The 14,670-nt window shown below is 30.5% G+C and overlaps 1 protein-coding gene across 2 annotated transcripts in view; it reads right to left on the minus strand.

The window, feature by feature from the left end:
• The window catches only part of LOC111687166 (catenin alpha), a 119,472-nt gene extending 106,443 nt beyond the window's left edge, over positions 1 to 13,029 (minus strand). Inside the window, exons 1-2 of one of the 2 annotated variants that reach the window (XM_046948057.1) lie at positions 12,916 to 12,932; positions 12,634 to 12,819 (exon numbers count right to left, since the gene is read on the minus strand). In XM_046948057.1, coding sequence (XP_046804013.1) covers positions 12,634 to 12,787 — 154 coding nt within the window. In that variant the 5' untranslated portion in view covers positions 12,788 to 12,819; positions 12,916 to 12,932. Of the gene's footprint in view, positions 1 to 12,633 lie in introns of both variants that reach the window. The other variant, XM_046948058.1, reaches the window with a different exon arrangement.
• Positions 13,030 to 14,670: the final 1,641 nt, after the last annotated feature.

Genomic DNA, 14,670 nt, shown 5'->3' on the forward strand with positions numbered 1-14,670 from the left:
AATTTTCTATATTCAGTACTAAAAAACCATAATTATAATCGAATGGTGGTTTTAACAATTTTCATATCAATAATTTGAACTGAATTGTATCGATTATTAAATTTTTTTGTAAATTCAGTAAATGAAGCAGATTTTAATTTAGAATTAAATCGTCAGAACATCAAATATTAGTCGTTGCAACTGAAAAATAGTAGAGAGTAAAAAATATTGAGCACTTCAACCAATTATCAATGGAAACATTATTTAAAATTGAATGATGATTAGAGGAACTAAATTCGAAGTTCACAACCAATAAGTTGGTGATTTTAGTTGACGTTTATAAAAATATATAAAATAAAATGAATTTATATTTAAAAAAAAGCCAAATTAAATTTGCGGATAAATAAAATCGGAAAGATCGGATAGAAAAGGTAATGTTTAATATGTTTTTTATCTTCTAATATATTTTGTGTTATTTTAGTTTTCATAATTTTACAGCTGCGGAAATGTAGTACTCCTTTGGACATGTTGGACAGGATGAAGAGCAAAATTTCCGACATATAAACATCAAATTTTCATTATCAACCATCAACTTATATATCTATATAAGTTTTGTAAGCTTATTCATTCATATTTTATTGTAAATATTTTAAATAAAATTAAATATATTTTAAAATACACAAAATCCACAAATTTGTTTTCAATAAATAATATTTCAGTTGCAAATACCAATAATTTCAAACCACATTACCGAATAAATAACAAAAATAGTTATGTACACCATATATTAAGTTATAGTAACCGAATTTTTCAATAATTACAATCGAATTTTGGTATAGTTGTGAGAACCGACTGAATTCGATTGGAAACAAATTCGGTTATCACAACGAATCTGTTTTCTCTGTGTATATATGTATAAGTTTATCCTAGATTTATTAACCTTTATTTCTCATTTGTTGTTGCAACTAACTTCGTCGTTGCAAGGTGGCCGGCAATGTTCATTTTAGAAATTAATTTGAAACCCTATTTTCTATTCCCTTTGTACTACGTTAGGATTTATCTAACTACTTCTTTTTTCATCTTTGAAAAAGTGTAGAGATAAATTCTAACTAGTAAAACCGCTAACGGTATAAAGTAATTCGCAACTAGTTGCATAGTTTTTTTTTTGTTTTTTAAAACACTTGTTAAGTGAACGCCATTACAACCACTTGGTTTAGTGCACAACCCCTATTGAGAATCTTGAAGGTAATTATAAATTTAATAAATAAACTTTTTATTGAAAAAACATAACTTTTTCTTGTCTTTTTATTTCTTTTTTTGCACACACACAATCATTTGGTCCTTCGAGCCGGATTTTTGAAGCCGGATTATTGAAGCACTAAGATTAATTTTCTTATTTTTGTTTTTTCTTAAGATCGCCATCTTTTCTTCGAAAGAAAAAACCACCACCATTTCAATCACCAACATCAATAAAAACTTTGGATTAATAAGGTGCGTAATCTTTAAATTTGAGTGTTATTATTAAAAAGTGCATACAAAAGAATAAATATAAAAGAAAGACAAAAGAAAAAAGTCTTGTTTATTAAATTTATATTAACACATACACAGAAATCTTTCTTGTGTGCTATTGTGATTGATAGATTTGCCAACTGTTTTTTGTTTGACATTAGTGACTACCTTTTTGTCAGTGCCTTATATATCTACCGTGCATTTGTTTACATAAACGGACAGACATAGTAAAGATAAAATTAAAAAATTCTTAAGAAAGTTCGAAAAAATAAATTTAATAAAATCGTGTGTGAAAAATATTAATTAAATAATAACAAATAAAATATAAAAATAAATATAATAACAAATAAAACAAAGAAGAAGTGAAATAAATAAAGAATTTTATGTTTATGTACCTTGTACATAATCTTTAATCCGGTTTGAGTTGTTACCCTACGGTCGGTCAATTTGACTAATATAAAATTTCATTATTTAAATATTTTTTCACGGTTTTTAATAAAATTTGTTTCAAATTTAAAAATTTTATTAAATTATTTGTTTCTTTGTGCAATTTAAATACGTTACGTAATAATAAATCGTCATAGATTGAAGTCTTTTAAATAAAGATAAAATTAAATTGAATTAAATTATTAAATTTATTTATTAAATCGCTTTTATATCAAAATAACTATGTCTGTGCCTGCTCTTGCTCTCTTTATTAGAGCTTCTGATGCTCTCATAAGCTTTGAAGCTAATGTGAACAATCTTAGGGAAGAAAGACTCACTGTTTTTAGTTTAGAGGTTCATTCCGATGAATTGAAGCTTTTAATGAACGAGTTAAGTCAACCTATCAGACATATTTGGACTATTTAGCTACTTCGGACACAACAGAACCTGATGATATAGATGTCGTCTCATCACTTATAATGCATTCGTTAACTGTTTATCGAATATTAAAGAACGATTGTATACGTATGCCCAAGCTCAAAAGACTAGTGATTCTCCAGTAGTTAGCCAGAACTATACGGAAACTCACCATAGTTTAGTAGTACCGCCCTGTGATGTTGAGACCTTTGACGGAGATTATCTTTCTTGGCCCGCTTTTAGGGATCTATTTACTGTTTTATACGTAAATAATACTCGTCTTACCAACATAGAAAGGATGTGTCATCTTATACGTAAGACTAGTGGTGATGCAAAGGAAATAGTAACTAAATATCCTATTTCGCATTTAGGATTTGATATGGCGTGGAATAGCCTTAGGGCTGCTTATGAAAATCCACGTATGTTGGTTAAGACATTAGGGAAGTCCCACAATCGAAAAAATTATCGACTCCAAAGGTGAAGGCGCACCATGCCACTTCATCTTCTTCTCTTTCTTACATTTTATGTAAGAATCAAAGCCATTTTCTACGGGATTGTAAGAGATTTAAAAAACTTTCGGTAATGGACAGATTCTCGACTATTAAGAAACATCACTATTGCATTAATTGTTTGTCACGAAATCATGAAGTAAAAGATTGTAAGAGTCTGCATTGTTGTTCTATTTGTAAAAAGAAGCACAATACTATGTTACATAGAAATGTGCCTCCTTCAGAAGATTCAAATGGAACTTCTAGAACTTTTAATTCGGGTCCGAGCACAAGTGCTTTATCACAAGCTGCTCTATCTATACCCACAGTTTCTTCTCAAGTAGCAACATCTAACAGCTCTAGCACTTCAGCTCCTATTAATAGACAGGCGTTTTATACTTCGCAAAACCAAACAGTATTGTTAGGAACAGCGATGGTGAATATTTATCACCAGGGTATGACGTACCCAGCTCGTGCTCTCATTGACCCTGCTTCGGAAACATCGTTTATTTCCGAAAGAGTACAAAATCGTTTAAAAATTTTGACGCAATCGACGAATGCTCAAATATCTGGTATCAACCAGGCGAATTCTGTAATATCAAGGAAATCGTGTTCCATTTATATTGGCACGCCCTTGGACTCTTCAATTGTTTTGAGTACAGTAGCTCTCGTTTTGCCAACGATCTCTGGTAATTTACCCTCAATTATTATATCGAATGAGTATCGAAATGATTTGCCAAATATACTTTTGGCAGATACTAACTTATTTGATTCTAAACCAGTAGATCTGCTCTTAGGGGCAGATTTATATCCACGAATTTAGAAATTTTAGAAATTAATTTGAAACCCTATTTTCTATTCCCTTTGTACTACGTTAGGATATATCTAACTACTTCTTTTTTCATCTTTGAAAAAGTGTAGAGATAAATTCTAACTAGTAAAACCGCTAACGGTATAAAGTAAAACACTTGTTAAGTAAACGCCATTACAACCACTTGGTTTAGTGCAAGAAAAAACATAACTTTTTCTTGTCTTTTTATTTCTTTTTTTGCACACACACAAACACAATACTATAAAGTTTTTTCTTAAATATTAGAAAATATTTTTATGTGAAATAGTCTTCTTTATAAAGAAAATAAGTTTATTAAATTTATGCTTTTGAGTTTTTTAAATGAATTCAAGAATTCATACGTTCTAATGAAACTAGTGTATAACTACCCAGCAAAAAAGTGAGGAAAAAGAAGTAGAATTTTAACCACAAATAACATAGTTGCAGTACTTCAAATTTGGTGAAAAACCTATGAATTTTACATAAGCGTGTCATTGGAGGGATGTTGTTCATTTTTGACAACTATTAACTACATCTAATCTTATTCATAGATGCAATAAAAATCCGATATTTTGATATCAAAAATAAACCGATCTATTCCCTTTGTACTACGTTAGGATATATCTAACTACTTCTTTTTTCATCTTTGAAAAAGTGTAGAGATAAATTCTAACTAGTAAAACGCTAACGGTATAAAGTAAAACACTTGTTAAGTGAACGCCATTACAACCACTTGGTTTAGTGCAAGAAAAAACATAACTTTTTCTTGTCTTTTTATTTCTTTTTTTGCACACACACAAACACAATACTATAAAGTTTTTTCCTAATCTTATTCATAGATGCAATAAAAATCCGATATTTTGATATCAAAAATAAACCGAATTGGTTCGATGACATCCTTATGTTAATTTCATTCGTACTTAATATGTACTTAATATGATGTACTTAATATGTCATTTGTAATGACTTTTCTACATCTATTTCCTCACTTTTAACTGGGTTTTCATTTGTAAAAGCGAAAAAATATATAGTCGCATTTTTAGATGTGATTAATATGTCGTTTGTAAAGTATGACATCAATTATTTTTGCTGGGTATGTATTGTTTAAAAACTTATTAGAAATACTTAAGAAACACAACACTATTCCTCAAACTGGATGTAGAAGTAAAAGCGATATCATTATTTTCAAGATTTATTTTCTGAAATCTGAAATGTTTTTTAATGAACCCATTCTAAAAGTAGCTTAATCAGAACAACTTATTACATACAATGTTTCTGAAATATTGTTATAAAATCATCCAATAAATATTCTTCATTATAGAAAATTAAGAAATTAATACAAAAAGTAAATTTATTATAAAAAATATTTAATTTTGCATAAGATATTGTTGTGAAATTGTTATATACATATTCAATATTATAGAATCCATTAATTTTATAACCAGTGGCTAAAGTCAATTTTATAAGGAAACCAGTAAGAAGTTATAGTCGGGCAAGGCCGACCATATAATACCCTACACCTGTATACGAATAAAGTGTGATTTAGTTTTCCTAATAAAGCATTTAAGTTGAATTGTACCTTGAGTTAGATATACTGAATCCATTTATAGATTAATAAAACTGTGGATATTTAAGGAAAATTTTTGATGGGGGCTTTTAAGAGGGGCTAGGGTCAAATGAGGCCCTATAATTATAAAGTTCATCAGTGTCATCAAGACTAGTATAGAACTTGGTTTTGCAGGTTTTTGTCGAGATACGAGTATATTAAACTGTTCAAACATATTTGAACATAGTTTAAAATCTAATTTTGGTGCATGTGTTTGGTCATTAAAACTATTTGATTAGTTCACTTGAGTTATAAATAAATATTTATCGGTTAAATTCTTTATGACCTTTAGTAATGATAAGAATGGTAGCACAGCACTAAGATGCACATTAATTCTCTTGTTTATGTAACGCATAGACATTATGAGATATAATTAGAAATAGATCATATTCTTATCACTAGCGCACTTGAAAACCCACCCTTAAAAGGGAATATGAAATTGATAAGATTGAATGCATAAAAAGAGTGCATGAGGTCTTATCTTAGTTCTAAGTTAGTTTTAAGATTTTGTTTTATTAGTTCTTAAGTTTTTAGTTTTTAAAATAAATTTAGTGTTATTCAAGATTCGTAAGAGTGCTTTACAACCACTCGCGGTCTTGTAACATTCACCGGTAAATTTTGTATTTTTACTTAATACATTTTTTACATTTGGTCCTTCGAACCGGATCAGTGCCGTGGCCAGGTTCACTGTTCGTGAAAAAAGCGTCAATCTCGGCTTTGACAGAGATTGAATTAGCAACAGCTAATTTTAAATTTAATAATAATTTAATAATAATTATATATGAAAAGTATATTAAAAAATAAATAAAAAGTATATAAAAAAGAAGTATACAATATGTCGACAACAATAGAAGAAGACCTAGAAACTAGGCTAGGAAAGTACATGGAATCCACGATAATCTCCATTAAAGAAACGATGAGAGATGAGTTAAAAAGAGCTCTAAGAGAGCCTGAAAATGCTCAGAAAAAGCAAAAAGTTCCAAGAGAGCTAAAACTGGCTTCAATGCCAAAAGAGGTTCCAAGAGAACCGAGAGAAGCTTCAAGAGAGCTAGAGGATGCTCCAAAGAAGGACAAGGCGCCAAAGGAGGTTCCAAGAGAACCAGTAAAAACTCCACGAGAGTTAAAGATGACTCCACGAGAGTCAAAAAATGCTCCAAGAGAGCAAAAAATCTCTATAAAAAAGAGATAATGAATGCTCCACGAGAGCTGGAAATGGCATCAATGCCAGAACAGGGTTCAAGAAACCAAGAAAAAACTCCACGTGAGTTAAAAAGTACTCCAAGGGAGCATAATGAAGACTGTTGCGATGAAAAGAAGGAGGTAACGGAAAATTATGACGATGATCAAACGGTGGTTGCCGTTGAAGAAGATTATCTGCAAGAGGAAGATACTAATCCTAAACAACAAAAAGAACAGTATAAACAAAACATAGAAGTGTTTAAGAAGGTAACATTTAATCTATGCGTGTTGCTATCGTGGTGAACATGAATTTCAAGAATGCCCAAAATTTGCTTCTCTTTCACATGAGAACAAATTTTGGGAAATTGAAAAGAAAATGGGAAGATCAAGAGAAGGTATAAGCGGAGTTGTAAATTTGTTTAATTCTGTAAGCGATATTGACGAAAAAATTATACAGTTGAGCAACTCTATGAAGCAATTGGAATATTGCTATTCTCAGTGCGGTAAGTTCGAAATGGACATAATGATTCAGTGGCACAGATCAAATGTCGAATACGAAAAAGTACTCCAATTGCTAAGGCAGAGAAGAGCAAAAATTAGTAAAGAAGCAGAAGACGAGAATAATGAATCTTATTACAAATACAGATTTATTTTAACAATTGAACACTCTGAAGAAACCGATTCAGTTAGTGGTTTGTCTGATGTTCCTGCTAACATTTCCCCGGCAAGTCCTCACTATGGAGGATGTTATGATGGTGACAACATATTCTTGGGTGCTTCTGCTCAATATGGTGTTCATGAATCAATCGTTGAAGAAGCCGTGAGAAATGAAGTTGGAGCTAATGAAGAAGATAAAAGAGGGGAGTACTGGTGTTGTTTTGGAAACTCCTCTTGCTGTAATTGATGTTTCGAGCGCTTATTATGATACTATAGTTGATGAAAAAGATGCACTAGGTAAACAACTCAACAATATCAACACTGAAGTTAAATATGCCACTGAAAATGCTAATAATAATGCTGATGAAACTAATACTATTGATATTAGAACTGAAGCCAACATAGACGATGCGTCTTCTACTAAAGCCTGTGCAAATGTGTGTATTAAAGCCAATAATGAAAATGCCGATGATGACAACGATGCTAAAGGAAATAATGGTGATGATAAAATTGCCTGTAATAAAACTGGGGCTATCGATAAAGAAGGAAGTGCCGAATTAGCCGAAGATGTTACTATCGATGCTGGTGACGAAACGTTATCTTACGCAAACAAAGATAATAATCCAGCAAATGAAGAAGAGTATCTTGATGGAGATTTAGAATTGAAGAAAGCGAGCCGGGAGAAGAGAGCTAAGCTGTGGTTGTGGGTTCCTGGCTACTACTGCTACAAGTATAGGAAGAGAAAGTCATGCAAATAATTCTGTACCGGTTCATTATACATAAGTATTCATAAATTACTGTTACATATTTAGACAAAATAATTATACATATATTTAGTATTTCCCCTGGCAGAATGTTCAAACATATTTGAACATAGTTTAAAATCTAATTTTGGTGCATGTGTTTGGTCATTAAAACTATTTGATTAGTTCACTTGAGTTATAAATAAATATTTATCGTTTAAGTTCTTTATGACCTTTAGTAATGATAAGAATGGTAGCACTAAGATGCACATTAATTCTCTTGTTTATGTAACGCATAGACATTATGAGATATAATTAGAAATAGATCATATTCTTATCACTAGCGCACTTGAAAACCCACCCTTAAAAGGGAATATGAAATTGATAAGATTGAATGCATAAAAAGAGTGCATGAGGTCTTATCTTAGTTCTAAGTTAGTTTTAAGATTTTGTTTATTAGTTCTTAAGTTTTTAGTTTTTAAAAATAAATTTAGTGTTATTCAAGATTCGTAAGAGTGCTTTACAACCACTCGCGGTCTTGTAACATTCACCGGTAAATTTTGTATTTTTACTTAATACATTTTTTACATAAACATAATTATAAACTTAAAATTCCTATTTGGCGGGTTCATTTCTATGGGGCCTAGGTGAAATAATGGACCGATGTTAACTATTTTCAATAAGCTTTGTCTACAGTACCATAAAAGATCACGTGCCAAATTTCATTGAATTATCTCAAAAATTACAAGCCCTATTCGGGGTACAGTAGAAGATCATGTACCAAATTTCATTCAATTATCTTCAAAATTGCCTGTAGTTTGATTACAAGGTTTTCATGGACGGACAGACGGACATAGCTAATCGACTCAAAAAATAATTCTGAGCCGATTGGTATACTTTAAGGTTAGGATATAGGACTAATATTATTGTGCGTTACAAACATCAGCACAAACCCAATATACCCTCCCCACTAAAGTGGTGTAGGGTATAAACATACATATTGTTTAAGCGAGTTTTGTTGCGAGCTGAATTTTGGTAATTGCTCCTTTTAATGAATAATACTATTTTTAACAACGTTAGAATCTAATGCCAATATTATACATCTTTGCTGGAAGATTCTAACGAGTAAACCGTTAACGGTACTTAAATATTGTTTGCCACCAAATTAAGCTTGTTTTTTTACACGGTCTTAAGATATTGATGTTGTCTACGACAAGCACTACGTGCACATTATCTTTTACATAAAAAACCTGCAAACCTTCTACGAGGTAATATTTGGCTTTAAATAAAAGAGATCTACGTCTCATAAAATTTGAAACTTTATTTTGTTTTATTTTCATAAAAACTTGGACAAATTGGATTGATGCCAAACACATATATTAAAATATTAATATTGTAAAAATGCAGTACCAAACTTAACAATAATAGTTTTATATACAGTATTGTTCGAAACATAAGCAACTTTTTTGGCATTGTATACAAAGTGCTATATTTTCTATTTTAATCGATTTATTCAAAATTATATAATTGATAATAATAACATTATGTGTCTACATTATAATAACAACAACAAAACTTTAATTCCATTTCGCTGTGAGTTACAACAAAATAATAACTGAATTATAGCTGTTCGAAACTTAAGCAACTTTTTGATGTTCTTATGGAAATCGTTGGTTCTTTTGAGTTCCAAACACCTTTATGGAATATATTATTTACTAGTGTAGTTAGTAATTAATCCCAAGCGGATTTTAAGCCATTCGCAAGCTGCAATGTTTTCTAAAACTGCGAGTTTCGACCCAGCGTTTCAGAATGCCGAATAGCATCTCTAGGGGACTTCAGTCGGGAGATTTTGATGGACAATCAAATAATTTTGGTCGCGTTACTCGATAACTACTCTTAGATCAACTTTTCCAAAGGTTTTGGTTCATTATTATGCTGAAAATCGCAATAAAGTAAGTTGTTCTGTTCGTTGTTCTCAATCATATAATTCATTTTGTTTGCGAAAAACGTCCCAAGAAGAAAAACAATCCAACTCTGTTTGTATTTCAACATCAGGAATAACCCTTCTCTTCAAAAATCATGGCCACACCCTTAAATTTTTGCTCTCCATTCATTATTGGGCCTTCAGCCTTTGAGCCTCACATACTTTGCTGAATTTAAGAAGGAAAATGTGGACCCGTTTATAAATAAAACTGTTGTTTATTAGTCTTGCGTAATCTATTTCAATATTCTACCCAAAATTGTACAGAATTTGTAAAAAAATCGAATTTCTTTAAGTAAATTCTGTGCCATGTCACTGCGGGATTCATATGCGGTTACATGATCGTACATTAAAGGCTTAAAAAACATGGAGGTCAAATAATTAAGGTTGTGGGTAAGATTTTTGGTGAGTAGAGAAAGTCCTGATGTTGAAATGCAAATAAAATTGGATTGTTTTACTTTCTGTGACATTTTTGGCCAACAAAATGAACCATAGGATTAAGTACATTGAACAGAACAACTTACTTTATTGCGATTTGTAGCATGATAATGGACCAAAACCTTTGGAAAAATTGATCTAAGATTAGTTATCGAGTAATAGGGCCCAAACTCTTTGATTGTCCATCAAAATCTCCCAACTCAAGTCCCTTAGAGATGCTGTTCGGCATTCTGAAGCCCTGGGTCGAAACTCGCAGTTTTAGAAAACATTGCAGCTTTCGAATGGCTTAAAATCCGCTTGGGATTAATTACGAACTACACTAGTAACTAATCTATTCCATAAAGGTGTTTGAAACTCAAAAGGAACAAAGAATTTCATAAGAAGATCAAAAAGTTGCTTAAGTTTCGAACAGCTATTTATGGAGTTAATTCAATTATTATTTTCTAGTAACTCACAGCGAAATGGAATTAAAGTTTTGTTGTTGTTAGTATAATGTAGACACATAATATTATTATTATCAATTATATAATTTTGAATAAATCAATTAAAATAGAAATTATTGCACTTTGTATACAATGCCAAAAAAAGTTGCTTAGGTTTCGAACAATACTGTATATACTAAAAATAAATTGGCCCGAGGCAATGTCGTGAGCAGGGATGGCAAAATTGGTACTATGGTACTTTTTTGATACTATTTGATGTGCAAAAGTACCGTGATACTTCCGAGTCTTATTTGATACTTTCAGAGCTACATATAACGCCCATTCTAATTTAAAAATGTATAAATATATTTCAGAAATTACAAAAGTTTAGCAAAAAAAATATTTTAGTACTTTGGATTGTAAGAAAGCTTTAACTGAATACTCTCCCAGAGGTAGGTTTCACATCATATGGGTACCAGCCCACTCGGGAATAGTCGGTATCGAAAGAGCGATTGTAATAGCTTTAGAGGGAATGAAGCTCGAGGCAGTTGACCTGACAAACGCAAAACCATTCGACGCAACAAAAGCTGAACTAAAAATATGGGTGAGAGAATCCCATAAAACCTCTTGGAATAATGAAACAGTGAGTAGAACCACGAAAATCCTATGGGGTGACCCTGATAAGAGCAATACGGCAAATCTCCTAAAAGTAAGCAAGTCTGAAGTTAGTAAGATAGTACGTATTCGGATTACGATTACGAGCACATGCAAAATTGGACGTGCAGATTCAGACGTATATAGAGCATGTAGAGAGGACAGTGGAACTCTAAAGCACTTTCTTTGCCACTGCCCGACAATCATCGAAGTTAGATCCAAGTATCTTGGAAGTTCCGAAAAACCATTCCTGATAAACACTGGCTGGAAGATTCATCGGAATTACCTTCAGTAAACTGAGTTTCTGAACACTGAAAATAAATCATTCCGTTCTTTTTTTTTACGATAAAGAGCAACAGGCCCGATTGTGGCCTTGGTGTATTTTTTCAGATTTGATGTAGTACACATCTTCCTATCAACCTAACCTAAGTTCTTTGCGACCCAAAAAGTACTCTCTGAAATATATTTTGATACTGAAACAAAATCTCTTTTTCCATCCCTGGTCGTGAGAGTTTATCTCACATACTACTAATTAACATAAAATTAAATTTTACATTATTGCTAATATATAGGTACATGAATATGTAGTAGCAAAATTTTTAACCTAGTGGTACGAAAAGGAACTAAAAATACAGATAATTCAATTAAAAAATTGAATTATTAACGTTTAATCTGAATTCTCTAACATCAAAAGATGGTACAAATGCCCCAAAATGTAGACCAAATGGTCTAAAATTTGTCCTTTCGGTTAGAGTAAACTCTTAAAACAATAAAAAAGCATACGATTATTTTTTTTCGTGTTTCGTATAATATGGTCAGACATGAAATGCAGAAAAAATTCTAATACTTTTTTTGCCATGTAATTTTATGGTTTTTTAATAAAGTTTAATTTATTTAAGTAAATGTAATTTCAACAAATTTTAAAGAGTGTAAATTTTTATTTTTTTAAAATTTTAAATTTTTAAATGTGTGATATTAAGCCTTTGGACCTATGAAGCCTAGACTCTAGACAGTAAGACAAATATTATTATTCATTTCACTCACCAAAATTTTTATTATGTTTCTCTTCAAATACACCTTAATGCGAATGCTTATATGAGACAAAGTATATGTATGTATGTAATTACATTGCTAATACAAATGTACTGTAGAATTTCAAAACTATAGTTTATGAAAAGAAAATATTTTAAACAACAATAAGTAGTCATTATGGAATTTCCTTTCCTCAGTAAGATAAGTATGATCTGACTATCGATTTTAAGTAATCTAATTAAAAAATACATTGGATTAGTTTTGAAGCCTTACCTTTTTTCTTCTTGCTTGGCCCCTTTGTATTTACAAGTGTTGTTACTTGCAATACCAACGGCTCCAGTGTTTTTTCTACAGACATAGTACGAATTTCCAAATTTTTCGGATCCCATTTCATTGCTATTTGACCAAAATCCGATAAAGTACCCATTATGGCTTTTGTTTAATTCACTTAACACTTTTCTGTAGATGAAGACAAAAATGTACTAGAAGACGCCTTTTTTAGATACACAATAAGTACAATGTGGAAATGAAATACAGATATACAATGAACTCAACTTTAATGTTCAATGAGAATTTAAAATCAAAAACAATATTTGTACTCTAGTTACTATTTTATGATTAATATAATTCTAAGTCTTTTTCTGAATAAATTTAGAAACAAAAAATATTTTTCTGTAACCTTTCCACAGTTTCACAGTTTCACTAAACAAAACACATTCATTTCTCATCGTTCCGATTGGAGCTACCAGATAGATATTTATGATGCTTTTTTTACATCGTTTAATAATAATTATTAATTTTAAAATTTTTTGTCAAATAAATAGTGTGTTAAATAATTGATCAAATATACTTTAAAAATTTATATAAAATTGGCAAAATAAAATATGAGTTAAGCTGCACTAAACAAAACACATTCATTTCTCATCGTTCCGATTGGAGCTACCAGATAGATATTTATGATGCTTTTTTTACATCGTTTAATAATAATTATTCATTTTAAAACTTTTTGTCAAATAAATAGTGTGTTAAATAATTGATCAAATATACTTTAAAAATTTATATAAAATTGGCAAAATAAAATATGAGTTAAGCTGAGAAATATTGCTATTAACAAGTAAATATTTAAAATATTTAATATTTTCGCACACGATAAGAGTTCTATAGTTGAAAGAAAAAGTCAACTTCTACACAATTAAAAATATGTATATAAAAAGTCAATTTTTAATCTTTTCAAATTTATGAAAAGTCAATCTTTCGACTTTTTGTGAATAATGAAATGTCGATACCAAAGAATAATAAGAAGTTGGACTATTACATTGTTTTAAAACATTAACATTTCACGCACATAAAGAAAACAACCAGACGAAATATAAAACAAACCGAACAGCTGTTTTATCAAAATAAACATTTTTTTTGGTGTGGTGAGTTATTTTTGTTTACAAATATGTGTTTCTGCACGTGGAAAACACGCAAAAACTCGTTTTCATTATTTACATTTTCAATATGTGTTTATGCACGTAGAAAAAATTCAACAAAAAAATGATTTTCATGATTTACATTGTATTATGTATATGTATATAAACGTGGAAAGGAACAAATCTGATAAAATATAAATATATTTGGGATTATATCGTTACAGAATGCCTTTTAATAAAAAACATTCAAAAAATGTTACTATGGTCATATATAAAAAATGATATATAAATGATATCGGACGATCTTGTGCAAGATAAAAACCTATATAGAACTTTAAGTTGGAAGTGTAGAAATCGGATGGCATACATTTTTTCCGGATTTCATCGTTCTAGGTTGTGTACTACAACAACAAACTTTTTTTTACAAAAAATATTACTATAGCCGTATATATAAAATGATATATAAGTGCTATCGGACAATCTTGTGCACGAAAGAAATCTATATAGAACTTTAAGTTGGAAGTGTAGAAATCGGATGGCATACATTTTTTTCCGGATTTCATCGTTCTAGGGTGTGTACTACAACAACAAACTTTTTTTACAAAAAATGTTACTATAGCTGTATATATAAAATGATATATAACTGCTATCGGACGATCTTGTGCACGATAAAAGCCTATATAGAACTTTAAGTTGGAAGTGTAGAAATCGGATGGCATACATTTTTTCCGGATTTCATCGTTCTAGGGTGTGTACTACAACAACAAACCTTTTTTTTACAAAAAAAGTTACTATAGCCGTATATATAAAATGATATATAACTGCTATCGGACGATCTTGTGCACGATAAAAACTTATATAGAACTTTAAGTTGGAAGTGTAGAAATCGGATGGC

The sequence above is a fragment of the Lucilia cuprina genome, chromosome 4 (assembly GCF_022045245.1).
Source record: "Lucilia cuprina isolate Lc7/37 chromosome 4, ASM2204524v1, whole genome shotgun sequence".
NCBI classification, from domain to species: domain Eukaryota; kingdom Metazoa; phylum Arthropoda; class Insecta; order Diptera; family Calliphoridae; genus Lucilia; species Lucilia cuprina.